This window comes from Mycetomoellerius zeteki, unplaced genomic scaffold (assembly GCF_001594055.1).
Source record: "Mycetomoellerius zeteki isolate Tzet28-1 unplaced genomic scaffold, Tzet1.0 scaffold221, whole genome shotgun sequence".
NCBI lineage: Eukaryota > Metazoa > Arthropoda > Insecta > Hymenoptera > Formicidae > Mycetomoellerius > Mycetomoellerius zeteki.
The window spans coordinates 2,898,442-2,920,566 of NW_017257184.1; the positions used below are offsets into that span (position 1 = coordinate 2,898,442).

The 22,125-nt window shown below is 31.6% G+C and overlaps 2 protein-coding genes across 4 annotated transcripts in view; one reads left to right on the forward strand and one right to left on the reverse strand.

The window, feature by feature from the left end:
* The window catches only part of LOC108723049 (uncharacterized), a 43,280-nt gene extending 33,072 nt beyond the window's left edge, over positions 1-10,208 (forward strand). Inside the window, exons 3-9 of the mRNA XM_018448522.1 lie at positions 2,478-2,721; positions 4,760-5,222; positions 6,172-6,302; positions 7,573-7,692; positions 8,204-8,221; positions 8,700-8,847; positions 9,332-10,208. Of these exons, the coding sequence (XP_018304024.1) occupies positions 2,478-2,721; positions 4,760-5,222; positions 6,172-6,302; positions 7,573-7,692; positions 8,204-8,221; positions 8,700-8,847; positions 9,332-9,428 (1,221 nt within the window). The 3' untranslated portion in view covers positions 9,429-10,208. The remainder of the gene's footprint in view (positions 1-2,477; positions 2,722-4,759; positions 5,223-6,171; positions 6,303-7,572; positions 7,693-8,203; positions 8,222-8,699; positions 8,848-9,331) is intronic.
* A 182-nt stretch (positions 10,209-10,390) lies between these two features.
* On the reverse strand, positions 10,391-19,534 carry Ars2 (arsenic resistance protein 2). 3 transcript variants are annotated; one of them, XM_018448426.1, is made up of 16 exons: positions 19,428-19,534; positions 18,928-19,074; positions 18,392-18,712; positions 17,765-17,959; positions 16,110-16,176; positions 15,769-16,013; positions 15,479-15,663; positions 15,286-15,411; positions 14,757-14,998; positions 14,459-14,599; positions 13,618-13,863; positions 13,365-13,535; positions 12,981-13,243; positions 12,342-12,617; positions 12,007-12,156; positions 10,391-10,592 (listed from the first exon to the last, which is right to left on the reverse strand). In XM_018448426.1, the coding sequence occupies exons 2-16, from the start codon at positions 19,044-19,046 to the stop codon at positions 10,523-10,525; spliced, it is 2,817 nt and encodes a 938-aa protein (XP_018303928.1). In that variant the 5' UTR covers positions 19,047-19,074; positions 19,428-19,534; the 3' UTR covers positions 10,391-10,522. The 3 variants fall into 3 exon arrangements, with proteins under 3 accessions (XP_018303928.1, XP_018303927.1, XP_018303926.1); XM_018448425.1 differs by lacking the exon at positions 10,391-10,592 and adding an exon at positions 11,565-11,783; XM_018448424.1 differs by lacking the exon at positions 10,391-10,592 and adding an exon at positions 11,565-11,783 and having other exon boundaries at positions 18,392-18,736.
* Between the last annotated feature and the right edge of the window lie 2,591 nt (positions 19,535-22,125).

A 22,125-nucleotide genomic window follows, 5' to 3' on the forward strand; every position in this document is an offset into this window, starting at 1 on the left:
GATAGATAGTCGAAAATTTGCTCAAATTTTTTTTGGGCACGCTACAGACCTACAAAGTGAAAAGAAAATTTTTTTTTCAGCTCGTAGTTTTCTATATATAAAAATTATAAAACTCACATAAATTCAAAAAATATAGTAACCATTCGACAGTAGAGATTTCAAGCTTTAAAACTCTCCTTTTTAAATTTAAATTTTCATCATTTTAACGAAGATATTGATGGGGAAAGGTCTTTTTACCAACTTGTAAAAAGATTTTTTTCCTGATCCAATATATTGTACTTACAATTTGATAATAAAACCACAGAATATGTAAAAAATTATAAATAATACTGCGGTTACAAATCGATAGTCAATACGAGTCTGATGATTGTACATATAACTGATCAAATTGGTGGACATCAAAACTCAGCACTTGGAAAGGAAGCCATGTTTTCCGAACCCATGTTTATATGATACATGTTTATACTTTTTTTCATCCTTACAATGAGTGGAATATGCTCTTAGAGTTCGGCCAACTATTTCTGAAACACCCTGTATAAGAAAAGAAGAATATTTTCAAAATTAATTCTCTGTACCATTGGGATTGGACGTATTAACGACGTCTATTAGACGCCTTTAGGCGGTACCTCGTACGCTACGAAAGATGTCTACTGGATATCTTTGAGATACACTTGATACGTCTATGTATAACGAAATCATGCTCTGATTGCATAGAAGGTATTGTGCATAATTACAATAACCAGAAATTCTGTTTATTTTTACTAAACTTTGTTTAACCAAACATTTTGTTAATCATAATTATTTTTCCCTGTGGATACTTGTTAAACTTTTTTTAAGAGTACTATCATATTCGAAGAAGACAAAAAAAAACTTTTTTTATTCCAAAGAATAAATGTCAGGATTGCTCAAAAGCGGCTAAATATAAATTCGCAGGTATAATTTTATTTCGAGTAGCTTGTGTTATGCTTTCTATAGATAATTCGGGACTACTATACTTTAATGATAGCTAAGAAATCATAAGAGGAGCTTAAGTTATCATCGCTATCATAAATAAAAGGCGAATTAGAGTTTACGCGATATGAGAAATTTCGACAAGGTTACAAAAATATTCTGTAATACTTCCGACGCATCTTATATTTAATCTTTATATTTATTATGCCGCATTTAATCTTTGTTCGAATATTTTTATTTTGACAAGGAATATATATTATTTGCATTATTTTAATGTTACCTAATCTATGGCTATGAAACATTTTTTTACAAAAATTATTTTACAAAAAATTTCAGATAATAAATAATTTCAAATTAAGACGTAAATTACGCGGTTACGTAAAATATATAAAAAGTCTGTCGCGGCGTATTTGGATAGACTAATGGATTTCCTAGAATATTCACCGGATATCCGTGCATATTTTGATTGAAAGTTCTGGACGACGTGGGGATCAAATATAGATCGTGAGCGGGTGATTAGAGTAGACGGTAAATAAAGTACCAGAACACAAGCGGTAAGAAATTGTACCGAGGCGCGTTTTGGTACCGCGAGGTCGTATTCGCGGCTCGCCGGGATGGCTCGTTCGCGATTTCCCGGCTCGCACGAGAGTCACGAGAGTTGACAGCCTCGAGAGAAGAAGAAAACGGTCGCCGTCTGGCGCTGTACCGACGTAAAGAAACAAAACGGAGCGGAAGTGGAAGATATCTATCTATAGCCCGGCGTGATCCCGACGGCGACGCTCGTCGTCGTCGTCGTCAGCGAGCGACGTGTCAGCAAAAATTACAAAAGCACATTATTGCAATAGGCCAGCAATTCTTAAATCATAGTGGTAGTTGTCTTTGCAAGCCGATATTCTTTTCGTTGTATCATAGCTCGTTAAACGCAGAAAATCGTAAAAGCGAAGGTCAAACGCAGGGATATAATTCCTCTGACGTAATATACTCATCTAAATTTTATTATGCAAAACTCTGTACCTTTCTTCGCAATTTAAGTGACTTGAATACATAATTAAAATGCCAACTGCGATTATATTAATGAAACTCTAAGTAGATCGGGGCATGTATTATGGAATTGTTCGTAATATGTGTGTGGATTCTTGGAAATTATTTCGTTTTCTCTAGAAAACACAATCGAAATTTAATGAATAATTAATATAAACTGCAATTCTGATCGGAATCCATTCCGAATAATTCCATAATACATGTTCTGTTTAAGGATCGGTTATGCACGCTTTATAGTAACAAATTGAAAATGTTATTTTTTAAATTCTAAGTATATTCACTAAGATTTATATTTTACGACACTTTTCCTTTCAGGTCGATCTTTTTTCTCCTCAATAAAATATTTTTTAATTTTCGTTTTTTTTCACTTATCTATATAGAACCATGCGTTCCTAGAATTAGATATCTTCTGCTTATACAAATTCTCAATCTATTTTAGGATTCGTTACGTTACGTATCCGTTTCCGTTTTCTTTTTTGTTTTAGAGGGCCTATTCCTTGCCGGCACGGACGCACACCCCTACCTCGCAGAATCGCGCTAATTTACGTCGAAGCGTCAGAAACGAGCCTCCACCGCAACCGGCGCGCCTGGATAAGCATCGTCGTGGTTGGACGTTACACCTGGCTCGTCCCCTAAAGGCATCCGGATGCTCAAGCCCGCTCATACCCTTGCTGATTGTCGTGCTGATCCTGCTGGGAGTCGCAGGGGTTGCACTGTACATCGTTTTCGGTAAATAAATCTTTATTTTATTTACTCTTGATGTTATTATTTTATTTTCTTAATTGTTTGTTAAGTGGGAAATCTGTAGTTGGTGAACGTACCTCACGATGTGATATATTTTTCGCGAATGTTTTTTATTTTACAATCTGGATTTCGTTAAATGTGTAAGTAACGAAGATCTGTTGTTCATTTTTACATAATTTTCCAAAACGTGAAAACGTTTCTTTTGATTATAATATTCACTTATTAAATAAGAATTATTTAATTTCAGATCACTGAAAAAGACATTTACCGAGATTTTTAGAATATTGTGAAATAGGATAATTTTGGCCGAAATTAAAAAAATGTCTAAATAGTATATACGTATGTTCCCAAAATCAGAACGTAAGACAATTTTTAAGACGTTTTTAAGATATCTATGTTTCGACTTGAACATGTGTGCTGCCTGGACATTAAACTTTAGGTCAAAATTATCTCATTTTACGATAGTTTATTCATAAGATGCTTATTCTTTACTTGTTGTTTCGTTATTAATTCATTTAAAAAGCTCTATCAAGAGAGATTAAATAAAACGCACACTGGAATTGCGCATGCGTTTTATTGCTTATATAAAGTAATAGCAGTAACTCGATGAAGGTTTGATGAAACGTTAGAAACAGTTCGCTGGAAAGATATACGTTTGTCAGAATGAAATATTATTCCCGAGATTAATCGTTCGATCAGAATGTTTATTGATTTATCATATAGAAGCTTAATTCATCTCGCGCTCATGCTGACTGCATATTGATTCACTTCCGTGAATGAATCGCCGAAGTGCATAGTAGATACTTCAGATCTACTCTGCAATATCTTCGTTTCTCAGAGATTTTTCATTTTCATTTAAAAAATCCAATGAAATTCCATTACCTCTTTTTTCAATTTTTGTGTACTCTTTATGATATTACAACTGTTTTACTTTGAATATTGTTATTAATACATATTATTTTTCGTCGTTAAAATGATATTAATGACATAGAGTTCCTTGATAGTTTACGATAATATAGAGCTTAACGACAAATTTGCAAGTCTTTATTGTTCGAAGGTATTATTCTATGCGAAGGGGCTTGCGTGCCGGGACATCATATATTAGCCGGGAATGAACGATACACTCGCCATCGCCGGCGCCGTCGCCTTATCGTTCGGGCAATTAAAAGTATCTGCATCCCGCCAGCTGACGGCCGAGGTTTAATTCGACGCAAAGCGTGGCAATTGCTTCAACGAGATGAATTTAACCGCGGGGTCAACAGAACGTTTCCTCCGACCGTGTTTGCGCGCACGGTCGATCGCGCTGAAGCGCGGCCGCGAGTACTATGCGCGATGCAAAGTGGCAAGAGCCAACGACCGTGTATTTCGCGAACGTTCAGTATTATGTCTGGAATCCCGAGGCTCGAGAGAAAGTTTCTCAGGCTGTTCCTTCAACCCCTAACGGCGCAAGGCGGAGGGCAGAGAAGCTTTCATTCTCTTTTTCTATTTCCACCTTCAACTCTTCGTTTTCCAAAATTAACGAGAAAAATCGAGGAGATTCTACCTTATATTTGCGAATTTTTTTTTCTATTTCATTTCTCTCTTTTGTGTAATAATAAATGGATTCATTAAGTCGATTCTTGTATAAAAAAAAAGAATTAAAAGGTTCAAAAAAGAACAAAGGAGAACGTACATATAATTTTGCTTTTCTCAATTTGTTTTTCTTGTATGTCAAAAGTGCACAAATTTTAACGAAAATTCAATTAAGCTTTGTTTCCCTCCTGAAAAAATTTTTGAAAACAAAATGGCTCAAATAATTGGAAAGAAAATACGATATATGTATTTTTGTGTGATTTTTGAGAGTTCTTTTCACGTTACAGTACGATTGTTTATTCTTTTGATACTGGTAGTTGCATTTTTTTATGTCTCAATCGCGTTTTCGATATATTAATTAATTCATCTGCATTTCCGTGGTTGCGAGAATGCAGTAACGAACTTTTTCAGTCGCGATGATTGATCGCATCGTGCCTGTTTTTTTTTTCAGAGCCCGAGAAGCTCCAGATTATTCAGCAGTACCTGAAGTCGTCGACGAGCAGGTTGACGGGGCAGAACGTTACTTCCGGTGAACCGATCACGCCCGCTAACGACGAGTCAAATCTGACGACTGCGACGACCGATACGATGACGTTAACATCGATGACAGACATAGAAGAAACGTTTGCCGGGGGTATGTTTGCTATGAGCGCCCCTATAAGCGGCAATCTGTCATTTCCGGGAAGCACTTCTCCGTCAAACGAAGGCGTGGAAACGGAAGCTGCGAGTCAGAACGTTATTAATGCGACGAGATACTGCGATGATTGCTTCGAGGGCGAGGTGTGCGTTGCCATCTTCGGCGAAATGGTGCCGATATGTAGGAGAATCCGTGACCGCAACGATCCCACCGGATGCGGTGGTTTTTGCACCTTGAATAGGCAGAAATGCCATCGTCTCGACGTGGACGCATTCAGGTTTGTCACTGCTTTTTTTTATTGATAGCGTCGGAATTCATTCTATTAGGTATTGATGGATAGCAGTCGGTGGATCCTTTCTAAGCGTCGATCACTAACAGAGTATCTTTGTTAGTGACTCAAGAGGAAACAATAATTCTTATTATTATAATTATATACAGTTCTTTCATTATTAACCCATTAAGGACTGGCTGTTCGATTTTTCGAAAAAAAAATAGGTCAACTTTGGGAATCTCTACCAAAAGGCTGCTTAAGGACATAGTAGCTTGCCATTAAAAGGATTTTAAATTTTGAGAAAACAATTTGTCTTGGTCCTTAATGGATTAATAATTTAATACTATATTACATTAATATTATATACTGAAAAAAAATTTGCAGATTTTAAATAAATATTTATTCCAATATAGTACTAACGAAATATTTATTTATAGTAAATAAATATTTATTCAAAATAAAACAGTTATGTTTAAATCGAATAAATATATGTTTACCGAATTATATTTATCGAATAAATATGTATTTAGTAAATATTTTGTTAGTACTATTGGAGTAAATATTTATTTAAAATCTGCAAATTTTTTTTCTGTGTATTAATAATTTAATTACCCCATAATTCTTATTTTTAAATTTTATGTGTAATTATATGATTATTATGCACTCTTATCTTATAAAATACAAAATGTGCGACATAAGTATATATTATTTTTATTATTGCCATTCTTAATTGAAACATATTTTTATACAAGAAATTTTATATATACGAGTTATGTAAGAATAGCTACGTAAATGATAAGTGTGATGTTTGTATAGAAACTATGATAAATCATCAGTTTCATTATTCTCATCCTCTTAGAGACGCAGAAATTTAATTAAATTAACTTCATTCATTCAATTTAATTTATAATCAATTTGTCATATATTCTAACAAGTTTTTTTTATTTTGTTAAAGATGCGAAAAGGTCGAACGTTTCTCCTGCTTGGACGACGAATGGACTTGCTCCAACACGTTGTGCATCCCCTTGGACAAGCGTTGCGACGGGCATATGAATTGCTACGATCATTCGGACGAGTATGATTGCGGTAAATATAAATTAAAAATTATAGTTGAAACAATCTACACATTTGTTTCCCTTTAGAATACGAGATTTGAAACGACGGGATTTTATTACAAATGAGTTTTGAGATTGCTTTCCATGTACTACGGGTACTTTCTGTAATTTCTATTCAGAAGCTATGCATTTCGCGGATTATCTTCGATGTGAACCGCAATGTTTGCAAAACGTTAGCATTTAATAATAAATCTGGACTCGGAGATAACCCGCGGATTTTGAGATTGTTTCGCCACATTTTATTTAGCGTTTTTCCAAATGGCAGGTTCTAATACAAATCTGGGATTTTCTTTTCTTTTAATTAAAATGATGAGTTTTGTAGTGAGAAATATTAATTAAAAGTGTTGGATTATTAGAAGTAATTCGTAATCGTGATAATTATAAAGAAAAGCGGAGAATTACGCGCGCTTAAAATACTATATAATTATACAAAAAATATAATTAATTATTAAATCAATGGCATAATATTAGATGAATGTGAATATTGTTCGCTCGTGATCCTGATTATCGTAAGCCAGTCATGTTCATCCACTTGCGATTTGTCTCTTGTTAAAATATACCGCATTGTTCTAGTTTGTAGTGACCTATAACTTTCTATTATCGGCTTTTCTTCTTTACTATTATTTGCGAGGCTTCGATTTGCCAGTTTTTACTTCGGTATCGCTCCAATCATATTTTCTGCGTTAAAACTAAAGCACAATTCCGAATTAAAATCATTTGATATCGATTGATGGAATTTAATAGTGATATAAATTATAAGTACCATATGGTCGAGCTAAGATATGCAAGCCATAATGAAATACAAACATACAAAATTCTTTTCTAAGATAAAGAGATTTTATCACAGCTTGATAAAGATATTTTATCACAGCTTTGACACATATTCGCAGAACTATAAGCATGCAAAATTATTTTTAGAAGCGGTATAAACAAACTATTTAGAATAAAAGAGAAATATTCGGTGAAATGATAATATTTATTAGTGTAAGAAAGAATTAACTTTCAGATTATCGTTAATTCTTATTGTCATTCAATGTTCGTTTTCACGATTGAGACGGATTACACTTTTGTGATAAATTATGTTTATAATTTATTACAAAAGAATCTAGCAATTCGTTCATTTGATTTTATATCGAGAACGGCTTGCGATATTTAATGTGGGTATGGAAGTATGCAAATATAAAGTATGCGAAGCAAGTAGAATACGATGTTATCAAATAGTACTACACGTTCTTTTTCAGTCTGCAATCTGGAGACGCATTTTCAGTGTGGTAACAAGACTTCCTGCCTTCCGTTGGAGAGGAGATGCGACAGAAAGATAGACTGCTGGGACGCAGCTGACGAGATTAATTGCACGTTAGGTGAGCATTCCAGCGTTTTATTGCGATAATGATAGTCTGAGATGTCGTAATATTCAAATGAAATGTACAAACAAAAATGTTATGCTACATGTATATGATAAAAGAGCAATTTTCTTAAGATTGTTTGTAGAGACGCAAATTCTAATCGTAATCTAAAATTTAAAATATTTATCAAGTGATACGGTGCCTTATATTTATTAAGTATTCCTTTAGTCGCACTTGTTTAAGTTTTGTTGCAGCAAAATGATGGTAGATGCAGTGACAAAAATATTATCAGTTTTTTCAAAATATCATTTGTAATGAAGGTTTACTTTATATTTTGTTCTTGAGCACTTCTCAAACACTCTTCTGGCATATCTCCAAGACATTTTAATGTCCTTGCAAAATACAGACAAAAAAGAAGATAGGACATTTTGTGTAAAATTATAAACAGAAAAATTATTCGTAGTTCTCCTTTTACATCGCTTGATCAAGATCCTTTTCATACCTTTTTTCTTTGTTTCCTTTATAGGTCATGATCTTGGTTGGTGTGAGTACATATTTATATTTGAAATGCATGTATATTTTGTATAATTTCTGCATGCTGAATTTTTAATAATGCACGATTTCATTAATAGAACGGTGAAATTGTTTATATGGTTTCTCGTATAATATTAACATTAGATTTTGATATATCTACAAACTAACACATTTTTATTCAAAGAATATATTTATATTACTTATTACATACATCTGGGATTCGAATATCCTAGAAAAAAGATAATCCATAGATAAAAATAGTTAAGTTTCCTGTATAAATATGAAAATAATTAAGTATACAAATTTATGATTCATTTGTTAAATATTTAAGAAAAGCAGTTGATTTTCTAAAAGAGTAACTTAAATATAATTCCAGCAGAATCAAAATTAAAAATCTCTTGTTTCGAGTTATTGAATATTTGAACAAAGGTAAAATGCCGAAAAAAAAAAACTGGTTTAAATAATAATTTTTATTCTTGATCCTTCAGTTTGCTCATCGGAAGGCGAATTTACTTGTATCAATGGGGAATGTATACAGAAAGATCGGTTTTGCGATGGATTGACGGACTGTAGCGATGGAACAGACGAACCTCATGGATGCAAAGGGCGATGCAATAAACACGAATTTACATGCCAGTAAGTCAATATTTTAAATTTTCTCTGTATATAAAAAATAGATAGAGAGAAAGAGATGCAATAATTAAAATAATACATTCTCTTAAGAAGATATTTTAGAATATTTTTTTCTTTTCGTGAAATTAAATTTCTCTTTTTATAAATTTACATTTTTTTCTATTCTTAACATGTCTATCGATTTATCCTTATATATATATATATAACAGGTTTATTTACTCTAACTTTATTTATGAATTATTAAATAATGAATCTTTTACTTTTTTCTGCGAAATAACTGTATTATTGAATGTGTCGAATATTTTAATTTTTGATATTTTTTAATATACTTCGATTTTTGTTAAAAGGAATTGAATTTTTGAATTCAACACATATTTTTAGATCTTTGAAAAAATAAGAATTTTTTTACAAAGAGAACAGAAAAAAATTTGCAATATTTTCATTCAAATATATTGTTTTATACATGTAAAATTTTTCTATTGTACAGAAACAGTAGATGTATTGCAAAAGGAATGAAGTGCAATGGGTTTGACGATTGCGGAGATGGCTCGGATGAGATACATTGCAAAGACCGGTTTATTTAGTATTTATATATGAAGGAAAACATTGCCAATCAGAGAGAGATCAAATACAGTATTTTATACAAATAAATGTACGTAATGTATATAGTGTGTTGTATAGAGACAGAAATATGACAGAAATATATATATTAAATCGCTTTATTTATTGAATCTAGTGCTATATATCCTTTCGTTTTTTTTCCTTTACCTCAACAATTGTAAATACATAATACATTGGTGAGTTATTGTGATCCTTTTATTGTGTAACTATTAAGACATATGTAATATGTTATAAAAGAGCATTATAAATGTAATGATTATGTAAATTATTTTTATTCACAAAAAGAAAAATTATCGATTTTATGCGGAATATATCGTTATGGACACAAATGATGAAATGATTTAATGTAACATACATTTTGTTATCTAAATATACTTACTACTTAAAAACATTGTAGAATTCTCTCAAGCCAACACATATATTTTATACTAATTGTAAGATAATGTCAGATGCTACATAATTCGTAATTCATACGAGAAATAACAGAAATTCGTCGGTCAGCAAAAAGGATTCTTATTACTGTTCGCGATTCATGATCTGTTATCTATATAGTGTAACTCTGTATGCGAATTGATCAATTCATATCTCTTAATTATCTCAAGAAATCGTTTCACTGACAAATATTGAGAAATTGAATGACGACTTATAAATGAAAATTTGATAAGATCCAATTATAACTTAAGATTTTCATACGAATATCGTCATGAATTATTTATAAATTTCACATTCAAGTTTAATTTAGATTTTTTACATTTCACTCAATTTGATCAATGTTTCGAATTTTATTCTTTTGTATATAAACTATGTGTAACATATTTTCTTCTTTCATAAGCCTCTTTTTTAAACAAAATATTAAATGTTTTTATACATGTCTATTTATACATGTTTACTATAACTAATTTTATTTTAGAAAGTGATTAATATTTGTAGATATATATATGTACACAGGTATGCAATGTACACACTTGTGAATGACTTACAGAAAAAAAATGTTTTAAGTGATTCTAAGCAGCGTCTATATATTTTTATATCGATCAGTATATCTCTTTTAATCATCCTATAGGAATTCGTCCGGTTCCCGTGGAGCATCGAGATCTCGATAATGTATGACTGGTCGAAAATCGCCACTGCAATATTAAATATTAGAAAAAATGACAAAAATTGATATTATTGCATATATACACACACACACAAAATAAATATAACAATAAAATAGATGAATAAAACAATTCTGAAAAAGTATATGTAAATTTGTTTTTAATTCTACTATACTGTATGCATGTATTTATGTGTATGGAAGATATACCATATGTATATAAAAATTAAAATTTTCTTCCCATACGCAGCAGCTATACAATAAAGTTGGTTAAAAAATTACATGTATTATTAAAAATAATAATTAAAAATTCGTATTTTTTTCTTTCTTTATGCTTCCCATAATGTTATATATATATATATATAAAATGGCTATTGACATATCAGGATTTTCCATGACATATGACCAACCGGACATAGGGTTTAAACGGAAATGGGACAAAATAAAATAACAAATCATTAGAGTAACACACAAATAGGTTTATTTGTTATTCATATTATAAATTTGCAGCATCAATAGATCCTTGCATTCATTTTAGATGGGACTGTATAAAAGTTTATACTTATAATTTAAAAACTATTTTAATAAAAAGAAATAAAGCAAAATATTTTTTCTGTACATACAGGACGATTTTTTATTACTTGTTAATACTTCAAGAGAGATTATAGAGCTCAAAATATCATAGATTATTTATAGGCTTTATTTATTTAGTCATAAGTAAAAACAGGCACCAGAGATGCATCTGCTTTCTATAATAAATAAAGCCCAAATAGTTCCTAATCATTTTCCTTATTTTGAGTTTTATATTTATTTCTGAAAATTTATATTTAATTAAAAACGCACCCTATTAATCAGTGTGTATATATAGTGGATATATAGACATGCACAAGTAAATTTCTTTTTCTAAATAATTTTTTGTTTTTAAGTATATAATACCGGATCTTGATGCGCATTAAATAAATTTGATTTATATTATAAATAACATTTAAAAGATTGTGCTAATTTTGTAGTATAATTTTTCGATTGCATTAGTTTTTTCTTTTTCTTAAATGGTGTGTTACCTAATCAAGTACATAGAAATGGTATTAGCGTTTTTATAATTGGTTTAATCTCGTGGTGAAATTATTCGCGAGATTTTGACAAAACTTAAAACAAGTCCATGTCCGGCTGGTCCAAGTCATTATAACTAACAACAGGTCTTGATGTAGTATCCGGAGCGGCTCTGTAAAACATTGTATCACTATGTTCAATATATCAACTCGAACAGACCAAGGTTATATTACCGAATCTTGAATCTTGTCTCAATTCAATATAACTTACTCATCAAAGAAAATTGAATGTTAATCGTGTAATCTTTCTATAAACTCTACAACCATGCCATTATCTCAAAGTACTTATCTGTAGATTTTATTAATTGCATTGAAACATAAAGAAGTATTTCTTACCGTCCTCGATTAAATCCGCCACGATTAGAACGTGGAGCACTAAATCCAAATCCGCCACCATAACCAGAACCATAATTGCTTCTGTTACCGCCAAAACCACTACTGTAACTTCCGAATCTAGAAATATTTGTGGATGTTTGCGTTGAGTACCTTAATGACGTTATTTCATGTTATTTCAATGTTATCGTTGAATGCTTCACAAAATACAGATAAAATCGCATTTTTATACTATATATACTACACACACGCACACACATACACACACGTACGTACGCACGCATAAAAGCATTTATTTCTTAAGTATTTTTAATTACCAGTAACTCTCTTGTACTTACGAACTGCAACCATATGGCGCAAAATTGTCCCGTGATCCTTCTCTTAACGGAGCCTTGTTGCCAGGATGCTCAGGAAGCTGAGGCCTTTTTGGATCTTTTAAATAATTGTTGAAGTACTCAGCTTCCGCTTTCACTTCGGCAACTTTCTCAGAATGCTTGTTGAAGATATGTTTACGGATAAAATCAGGTCCTTTAAATTTTTTTCCGCTAAGAGGGCACAACCATTTGTCTTTCGACAATTCTTGGGTGTTGGCTTGAACAAACTTTTCGACTTCACTGTTTATATATTAAGGAAATATTGTTTAAACCACAACAAAAAATATAAATCTGAGAAAATGATGATTAATTTAAATCAGTGTCCCAGATGTGTAATTTTGAATATTGGCTTAATACATGTTAGCATTTACCCTTATTGCCTTTCTTTTTCTTAAGAAATGAAAAAAGGAAAGTAATATATGCATCAATATATGCCGATGTATGTCAAGGTAACACTTAGAATTTTGGACAGCACTGGTTCGTCATTTTTCAGATTCATGTTTCCTATATATATTGTATTCTATAATATTAATTAAATATAATATTATATAATATTAATTAAATATAATAATAATAATTAAAAGCATAAATAGATAAGGATACGCTTCAGCATTTTTCGCGCCTAATTTCTCGAAATCTTCATTAGATAAAGTAGCAACTGGTTGTAGAAAAGCAGACATTTTGCTTTCAAAGTTGCGACAATATTCCAATAATTCTGCACTTGAGACCTTGGCGGTGGGTGGACATCCTCTAACATGCATTATTCCGCATCTATTTGGCATCTCGTCCTCGTTTGGATACTCGCAGTGATTGTAATAATCAACGGAATGAACAACTCGCAAGTATAGCACTAATCTGTCTAATACCTGTGAGAATGAATATAATGTTTTATTGATAAATATAAAATACGATATATTATACGTACCTCATCAAATAATTATCTATGTCTTGATCTTCCATTATATTATTTAAGTTTATTTAATTTACCTTGATTAGAATTGGATCTCTCTCGATTGAACTATCTCCATCGCCGCCTAACTGACCTTCCTCTTGTTCACCTGACATACCTAGTAATTCTTCTTCTTCAGCTGAAGCTTCTTCTATTAAGTAGTCTGTTATGTTTTTCAGTACTGGATTTTTAGATGACAATCCGAAAGCCTAAAATGTCATGCAAAATTTCATATAATTGTATAATACAAGATTTCTATAGATAATATATATAAATGCAAATTTTACTTACAGCTTGCTCAACCTCGTTGCTACTCTGAGTGGTCTTATTTTCTTTGTCGTCTTCCTGTTTTATTGTGCTTTCATCTTTCTTTTCTTCTTTCCATAGTCCCACTTTATTATCCAAATTGTGAACAATTTTGGCACTAAGTTTAATATCATGTCTGACTATTTGCTTATGAGATGTTAAACCATTCACTGATCGAATACGTCGTGACAGATCTCTGTTTACTATTGCACCAAGCTCACAATCACGTAGCTATGTGAGAGATGTAGTAATTAAAAGTATCCGTTTCTTTTTTTAATAACAAATGCACGAATATAAACTAGAGCTCGCTATTATACGTTTAAACGAAAATACGTTTACGCGTATAATTAGTATATCCGTTTATTAGAAACGTTTTTCCGAATATACGTGTAATTAACTATTATACGTTTAAACAAAAACACGTTTACACTATAATTAGCATATCCATTTATTAGAATCGTTTTTCTGAATATTTTCACTTTTTTTATATAAACTTTTATTCCTTTATTAAGGAGTGTGACGAATTGAGAAAATGCAAAAAATTCGATTTTTAATTTTAGTAAAAAATGTTAAAATATTCGAAAAGATGTTTTTCATAGATGGATATGTTAAATATACATGTAAATGTATTTTCGTTTAAATGTATAATAAAACACGTATATTCGGAAAAATGTTTCTTTTATAAACGGATATGCTAATTAAACGTGTAAACGTTTACCTTCAAGTAAACGTTTTTTTGAAAGCGAATATAAACGGATAAACGTTTTACGTTTACACGTATCTTCGAAAAACGAAATAAAATTAGAGCTCTAAAATATAAACTTACTCGAATGTTGTTTAAACTCCAGCAGATTTCTTTGATGTTCACTTGACGTTCGAACGAAACCCAGCCACGACGGAACCATCGTCTTTCCGGCTGTGGATCTGCTATAGCCACACGTAAGAATCCAGGAAATCGCTTGCACATCTATTCGTTAAATATAATTATGTAATTATATTATGTTATAAATGTGTCGATAATCACATCATTAATGCAAAAGAATAGTTCAAAATGAAAATGTAAATTATTTAAATATAGACAAAAGCTTTTATAAGATTTATTAACTAAAAAGATTTCAACTAACAGCTTCGACTTCTGCCTTAGTAATGGTCGGCGCCAAGTTACGTAGAAATATGCTACTGGTTTTGTGCAAAGCTCTAGGTTCTTTCTCTTTATCTTCACTAGCTAAATCGATTACTGCTTCTGGTTCAATTGTAGACTTTTTATTATTTTTTGCTTCCACTTCTGTTTTAACTTCCTGTTTCTCTACTTTAACGTCTTTTTCATCGGCATCTTCATTAGTAGCTTCTATTTTCTCGTTGGCAGCTGAAATGACAATTAATTTACGAAAACAAATATGAATATTATTCTGATGACTGATCACTGAAGAGGACAGACATTAAAAGTAGAAACGTTTGTTTATATTATTTGAATCATATGATTGTTTAAATTAGCGCACATTAACTAGCTAATCTCTGATAGCTCTTCACGATATATATTTGAATTGTTATTCATTAGAGCTTATTTTAATACATTATTAAATTACAAATACGAATATTATTCTGATGACAATTCAACATTTTCACAAAGTATACAGATTTAATTATACTTACGCATTTCTACTTTCGGTGTATCCAGTTTATTACTGTCACTACCAGAGGAACTACTGCTGTTGCTACTACTGCTGCTACTATTGCTGTCGGTACGTTTACGCTTTCTTGATTTCTCCGATTTTTCCGCTGTAACAAAATAGCTTATAACGTATGTGAATGAAAAATCTCTATATAAAATAAATATTTTACATACGAGGTTTATCATTATCAGCAGTTTCTTCTACATTTTTACTTTCTTCGTCTTCGTTTTCCTTGATTTTGTTAGAGTCAGATACTACATTTTCGTCTGTTATTATGTTTTCGACTTCCATATTAGCATTTTGGTCATCTTTCAGATCTTTCTCGTCGTGTTGTGAGTCGTCCAACTTGTTTTCCTCGCTAAAAATAAAATTAATAGAATAATTAATGTCATTTAATAATATTAATACATTATTTCTTCATATTTCATATATCTTTTTCAAAATATCTAATATCATAAAATACCTATTTTCAGATTTCTTCTCTGTAGAAGATTTTCTCTTGTGATCTTCCTTTTCTTTCAGAACATCTTTAGTCATAGGCTTAAATAGTTTCACATTTAAAATCTGTAAATCTTCCTCTGTTCCACCCTCTAGTTTAATAACCACTGCATCTAAAAGATGTAGCAATGAATCTGCTTGATCGGCATCAACGGACACCTTGTCTATGTCTCCTGACTTTAGCAACTCCAAAAAAATTTCCACGCGTTTCTAAAGTAGAAATAAAATTTGAGATTTCTGTCAGCCGGGCAAATATATTAATGATAGAATTAGAAAATAAGTTATACATTTTGGTGTTGTAGTTACCTTAAGCGCTGATACTTGCTCTTCTTTCCTTTTCACTGATTCCTCAGGATGGTATTTTATTTTGAACCTGGTGATCAATAGAAAAAAATGCGATAAATGGATGTTCACGAAATCATTTATATACATATAATGTATTTATATAATAATATTAAACAAGTCCAGAATAGAGAAACATACGTATTAGAGATGCAGCTAGTTCTGTAATTCAAGAAAGGCAACGCCTTGAAAACATAGACCTTTTATAATACACGCAGATATGAGGTATGTAAAACATCATAAAGTAATTTTTTAATGCGACGCGGAAGATAAAAATAAAAAAAGTAAATATAATGTTTTACTTCCTCATATTATGCATGCACATGCATATATCCATAAAGTAAAAATTTTAGAGTATTATATCATATCAATCATAATCCCTCCCTCATGTTTTTCCTGTAGTAACATATATGTTAAATTTATATACAGCAAAGCGCGCATAAAACAAAGTACCCACGTGAAAAATAAAATATTAGTAAGTTTTAAAATTATAATTCTACATCACAATTAGATCGTCATAAATACAATATTTCTTGAGTTGTACAAGTTTTAATTAACTGTGAATCATCGTTTTGTGACTTACAAATCCATATTCATAATGCTCGAAAATATACCTCAAATATTTCGAGTGCCATGCAGCGCGATCGCGCCGCTCACTTTTCATGTCAAAAAGTTATAAAAGTCACAGTAAGTTTGATAATGTGCTCAACTTGTATTAATTCTCAGAATTTGATTACGCTTTACAATCGAAGTTTGTTTCGTTTTCTTTCAATTTATTAAAATTAGATAAAGAACTATACATATGTACTAGGTAATTTTATTTTTACTTATTATGACGTTTATTACTTTTTAATATGTAACAGAAGACGCGCGAACGTGCTCCTTGGCATTTTTCGCACAAGTTTTTACGATCACCTTCGGCACTTAAATGGTTAAATATGGTCGGAAATATCAACTCAGAGTGGAGCCTCACCTGTAGTCATATTTCTACTCGCATTCAGTTTTCTCGTCGACACAGAGTCTTATCGACAAAGACAGTGTATTCTCGAATATAAAAATAAATAACGGGTTTAGAACGCGGCCTACCGAGCAATATTTGGGCTTTGCGCGCCCAGCTCGCAATCTATTTAGCTACCTAACAGGCACCTTGTGTCTTCAGCGATGCGCGGGACGCGAAATTCATAAAATATCGTACGAGAAAATAAACGGGCGAGATGACCCAATATAAGACGATGACGGCGATTTGCTGTAGGGATAGAATAAGCTGGTCATATTGTTTGAACTTAGCTACAATATATCGTATCTGCAATTTATCAGAGATTATAAATCATCTTCCATTTTTTCCAGGCATGTAGCCATATATGTACATGCATGGACAGAGTTCCACACGACCGATTTCCTACAGTGGCATTACTCAAAAGTATTCATTGCTTACATAATTATGATTTTAATAATGTTGTTCAATAATTCTTGATAGAAAATAGCATTTTAGCCACTGTAAAAACAAATTCTATTTTGTTATTTATCAAAGACGCCATGATAAAATCGTTCAATCCTAAATAATATAATGATGCAACCCCAAAAATGTGTGAAAACGAAGAATATAAGAATTAATATACCATTCTTCGTCTTTATGGGCGACAAAAAATTCATTGAGCTGTTGCCTCCTAAATTCCAATTTGTACTCGTTGTAGCGTTTAATCGCCTCCTCGTCAGTAATAGTATCTTCTTGAGTACCAAGGAATGCTTTGAATGACATCATGGGTGGCTGGGTTTCAATATTTGAATTACTGAAATTTCCTGCAACTTCTCGACTGAAAACAATTACATTAAAAATATATTATGTATGTTCTTCAATCACAATATAAATATTATAAGGATTAATCTATAATACAATAATTCATCATACAATATATTTATTATATATATATATATAGCTATTATATAGTTGTTAGCTAGTTGCAATGCAATTTGTGCATTAATATCTTTGTCATTGAATGGGAATATATTTCTTTTTCTCTTTAAATAGAAAGATTTCTAAAGAGAAGTAATAATTGTATAGTTTTCTGCATTTAGTAAGTTTGCATCTTATAAATGTAAATACCTTAATTTAGCTAATAATTTTGGAGTCAAACGACTTCGTTTTGGCGGAATTCTCATAAATCCTGCTCTCTTCATCATTATTTATTTGTCATAACAGTCTAACAAAATTCAGAAAAGACTTGGTTATAACAAAACAAACGAACCTGCTACTATTATTATGGTTGCCATAGTGATGGTTGCCATGGTGAGGAGAAGCATAATTATCTGGGCTCCAAGAATTCCCACCTCCACCTCCACCTCCACCTCCACCACCACCACCACCTCCACCAGCACCACCGCCACCACCGCTTCCGCCATAATAATCATGTCCATATCTTGGCCTATCATCCCATTCAAATCGCATTCTCTTCATAGGTGGTCCCATATCTTGAGATCTCGCAGGACTGTAACGATCACGACCTCCACTTCCACCACCTCGATATTCTCGATAATCTGGACGTTGCCTAGGACGACTGGACCATTCTCTATAAGAATCACTATCAGTATAACTAGAACAATGATAACAAAAAGCATAACAAAAACTATATAAGCTTATATTACAATTCTTTTTCATATAATACGAGAAGATATATCAGATTTTTAATAGATTATGGAAAGCAAGATAAAAATTTTATATTTGTCGACTATAAAATAGTTACAATAATGTAAAAAGATTAGATGTATATAACACATTATGTACCTATCGACCCAGTCATCACGCCTACGATCATCTCTGCGTTCTCGTGAATATGACTCAGTTCTCTCACCTCTAAATTTATCACGCCTTTTTCTATCGTATTCATCGTCGGAATCTGCCATCTTCGTAAAGTACTAAACCTTTATATCTCTGAAATAACACATAAGAAGCTGTTTAATTAAGATACATTAATAGTTCGACGTGCTTGAGAGTGAGGTTAGGTGCAATTAACGCAAATTAATGTGAATAGTCTTTTTCTACGAAATCGTGACAACAAAATTGACGACGGATGGAGCTTCCTTCAGTGCGAGCATCTAAATTCTCGACACTATTAAAATGTTAAAATTGACGAATTTTTTATCCGGAAAGAACGTGATAGAAACGCGATAGAAAGCCAAGTCGCGATCCAACACGTTTTATCGCTGTCCTTCGTTCGGGAAAGCAGCCGTCACGCATAATAAAGATGAATATTGGATGATAATACGATTAATTGTTTCACTTACGTGTACGTATCACTCTACGATACCAAGATGAAGGCGATTAGACGAATGAAAAGTGATGAAAAGTTTTCTTTAAAATAGCGTAAAAAGAAACGCACTGGGAATTCTGCGTCACCAGTGATCTTCACTTACGTGAATGGCGCTACAGTTCGCTATCGATCGACTCTCGCATCTCGAATCGACGCCTTTGCATGAACGCGGAAAATTTAAATCTCTAAATTGGCGCGAAGGAACCATATAAGTATTTGAGGCAAATCGCGCTTTTTACCATTATTGAAATATCTAAGGAAAAGTTTATATATATGTATAAACTTTCCTAGAATTATATATTTATCTTGTTACAACATTAGCGTGCGATATGTACATGTTGGAAGATTTGAGATTAATCCAATCTAAGAAATACATAAAAGTCAACAAAAGATCAAAATGACTTTATTTTGATCTTTTCTTCTTATAATGTCTAATTATAATGTCTTCTTATAATGTCTAATTATAATGTTCTTATAATGTCAATGATCAGTCAAATTTTGTAATAAAAAAATTATTGTTTTGACTTTCATGACATTAAAATAAAATCATTTAGATCTTCTCTTGACTTGATGTTTTCCTTGGGATGTAGAACATAATCACAATAGAACAGAGTCATAATGATATCATAGGACACGTCGTCATGATTTCATTTGTCATTTATAAGTGAATTTATAAATGACAAATAAGATCATGATGATATCATTACTACTTTTGTGTTCTATTTGATAATGTATATTTTTATCTGTTTTTATTTATTATTAAATCTGGCTTATTTTATTATGGAAATTTAGTTCTTTCCTTGTTTTCTGATTTATAAGGAGTCTCTTAGTCAGGTTGATTTATTATACATTATATCTCAATTGGAACCTTTTAAATTATATTAATATAAAGGATATCAAACTTGAGGTTTGATGTGTGTTATTTTGTCAAAACTATTCATAAAGCGGACTTTTGAAAAAGAAAAGGAAGAATATCGCAAGCGTAATGTGACAATTAAACCTTTTTTAAGAGGAACGGCACAACAATCTTCTTAATTTGACAGACAAATTATTATGTGCGTCGGTATCCTCTAAAGTCTAATTGTAAGATTACTCTGTATCCGGTATTGTGTGAATTTTCATTGATCGTACGATTAATCTGTTAACACGGATGTAACACGCCGTAATAAGGAAATTGAAATCTTCGTTTCTCTTGATAACATCTAGGCATGCGTCTCCATCACGCAGTACCATTTGTGGCCACGTATTTTTATATCCTGTGTTTTCCCCAATTATGATTGTACTTTATTATTCTGCAGGACATTGGCATATAGAAGAGAGACATCATAACACACATACAATCTAAAAGTACTTACACACGATTGCGGATATTGTCATTATTATTATTCTTATTATTACACAATGAATTGTAATTTTATCTTTTACGTGCGCGCATACTGATCGCATAGTTTTGCGACATTTATATGAAGTTTGCACGCGCATACACAACTGCGAGAAGAATTCCGATGTATTTCAATGTAAATGATTCACCGAAAAGTCAGTCCTCTCTATTGAAACGCATTCCATATATAATTTACGATACTCTAATCTAATCGTAGGAGTTGTGCATTAATAAATAGAAAATAGGGGCGTGTATGGCATTAATGGAATGGATATGACATAAATTTTTATACTTCTAAGAATAGAAATGATTCAAAACAAACACCAGCGAAATGAAAATAATCGCGTTTGGAAAAAAATAAATTTAATTTGGTGATTATTTAAAAGAAATTGTTGAAGTCGATCAATTAGTTTCAAGAATTTGTATTTTTCAACGTGTATTATTTGCATGAGACTTACAATTGCAATTAACATGTAAACACGACACTGTAATCGGCAATAATTGCAGCATACCTTTTGAAGTAATAATTTAAGTAGGTAATAATTTCAGTATATCTAATTGTAAGCTGCAACGTACACGCAATGAAAACAATTTGTTATTTATGATTATGTTAGGTTTATACATGATATTTCATAAATTGCGTTTCACACGGAAAATCAGTAAATCATCAGTCAATCATCAATGATCATTTCTTTTATCGAGAAACATTGATTAATAAATACAAAGCTATTTAGTGATGAAAATTTTGAGATTTCAACGATAAAATGTCTTTAAAATTGAAGTATAAACGTAAATACGTAGACCAAAGCGTATAATGTTAATTTATATTAACTCTATTATTTTAGATAATGTATACTTCATCCCGAAATTTAGGATAGAACTCTATTAATAATTTTATACAAGGTAGGCCATTTTAATCAATACACGCGAATATCTCGTCAGGTAAGCAAGATAGCGAAAAATGTTTCAGACCAAAGTTGTATGACTTTGAGGGGGACATAAGATGGTGTCATTAGTTTGACCTTGAATAGTTGCTTGAAGGATACGTGAAGGTCACCTTCAATTTCTTAAATGGAAATTTAAAAGTACTTGATGAAAAAATATTTTATTATGGTGTTTTGGAAAGCTCTCGAGGTAAGTTATAAGAATATGCAATGAAAAATAAGGGTTTTCATTTAAGAAATTGAAGGTAACCTTCACATGATCTTCAAGCAACTATTCAAGGTCAAACTAATGACATCATCTTATGTCCCCCTCAAAGCCATACAACTTTGGTCTGAAATATTTTTCG

Coding starts and splice junctions, on each gene's coding strand:
- Ars2 (XM_018448424.1), bottom strand. CDS start 19,046: ATGGCAGATTCCGACGATGAATACGATAGAAAAAGGCGTGATAAATTT. Junction 15,664..15,768: donor GAGAAGAAATCTGAAAATAG/GTATTTTATGAT, acceptor TTTTATTTTTAG/CGAGGAAAACAAGTTGGACG. Junction 13,536..13,617: donor GCAACGAGGTTGAGCAAGCT/GTAAGTAAAATT, acceptor ATGACATTTTAG/GCTTTCGGATTGTCATCTAA.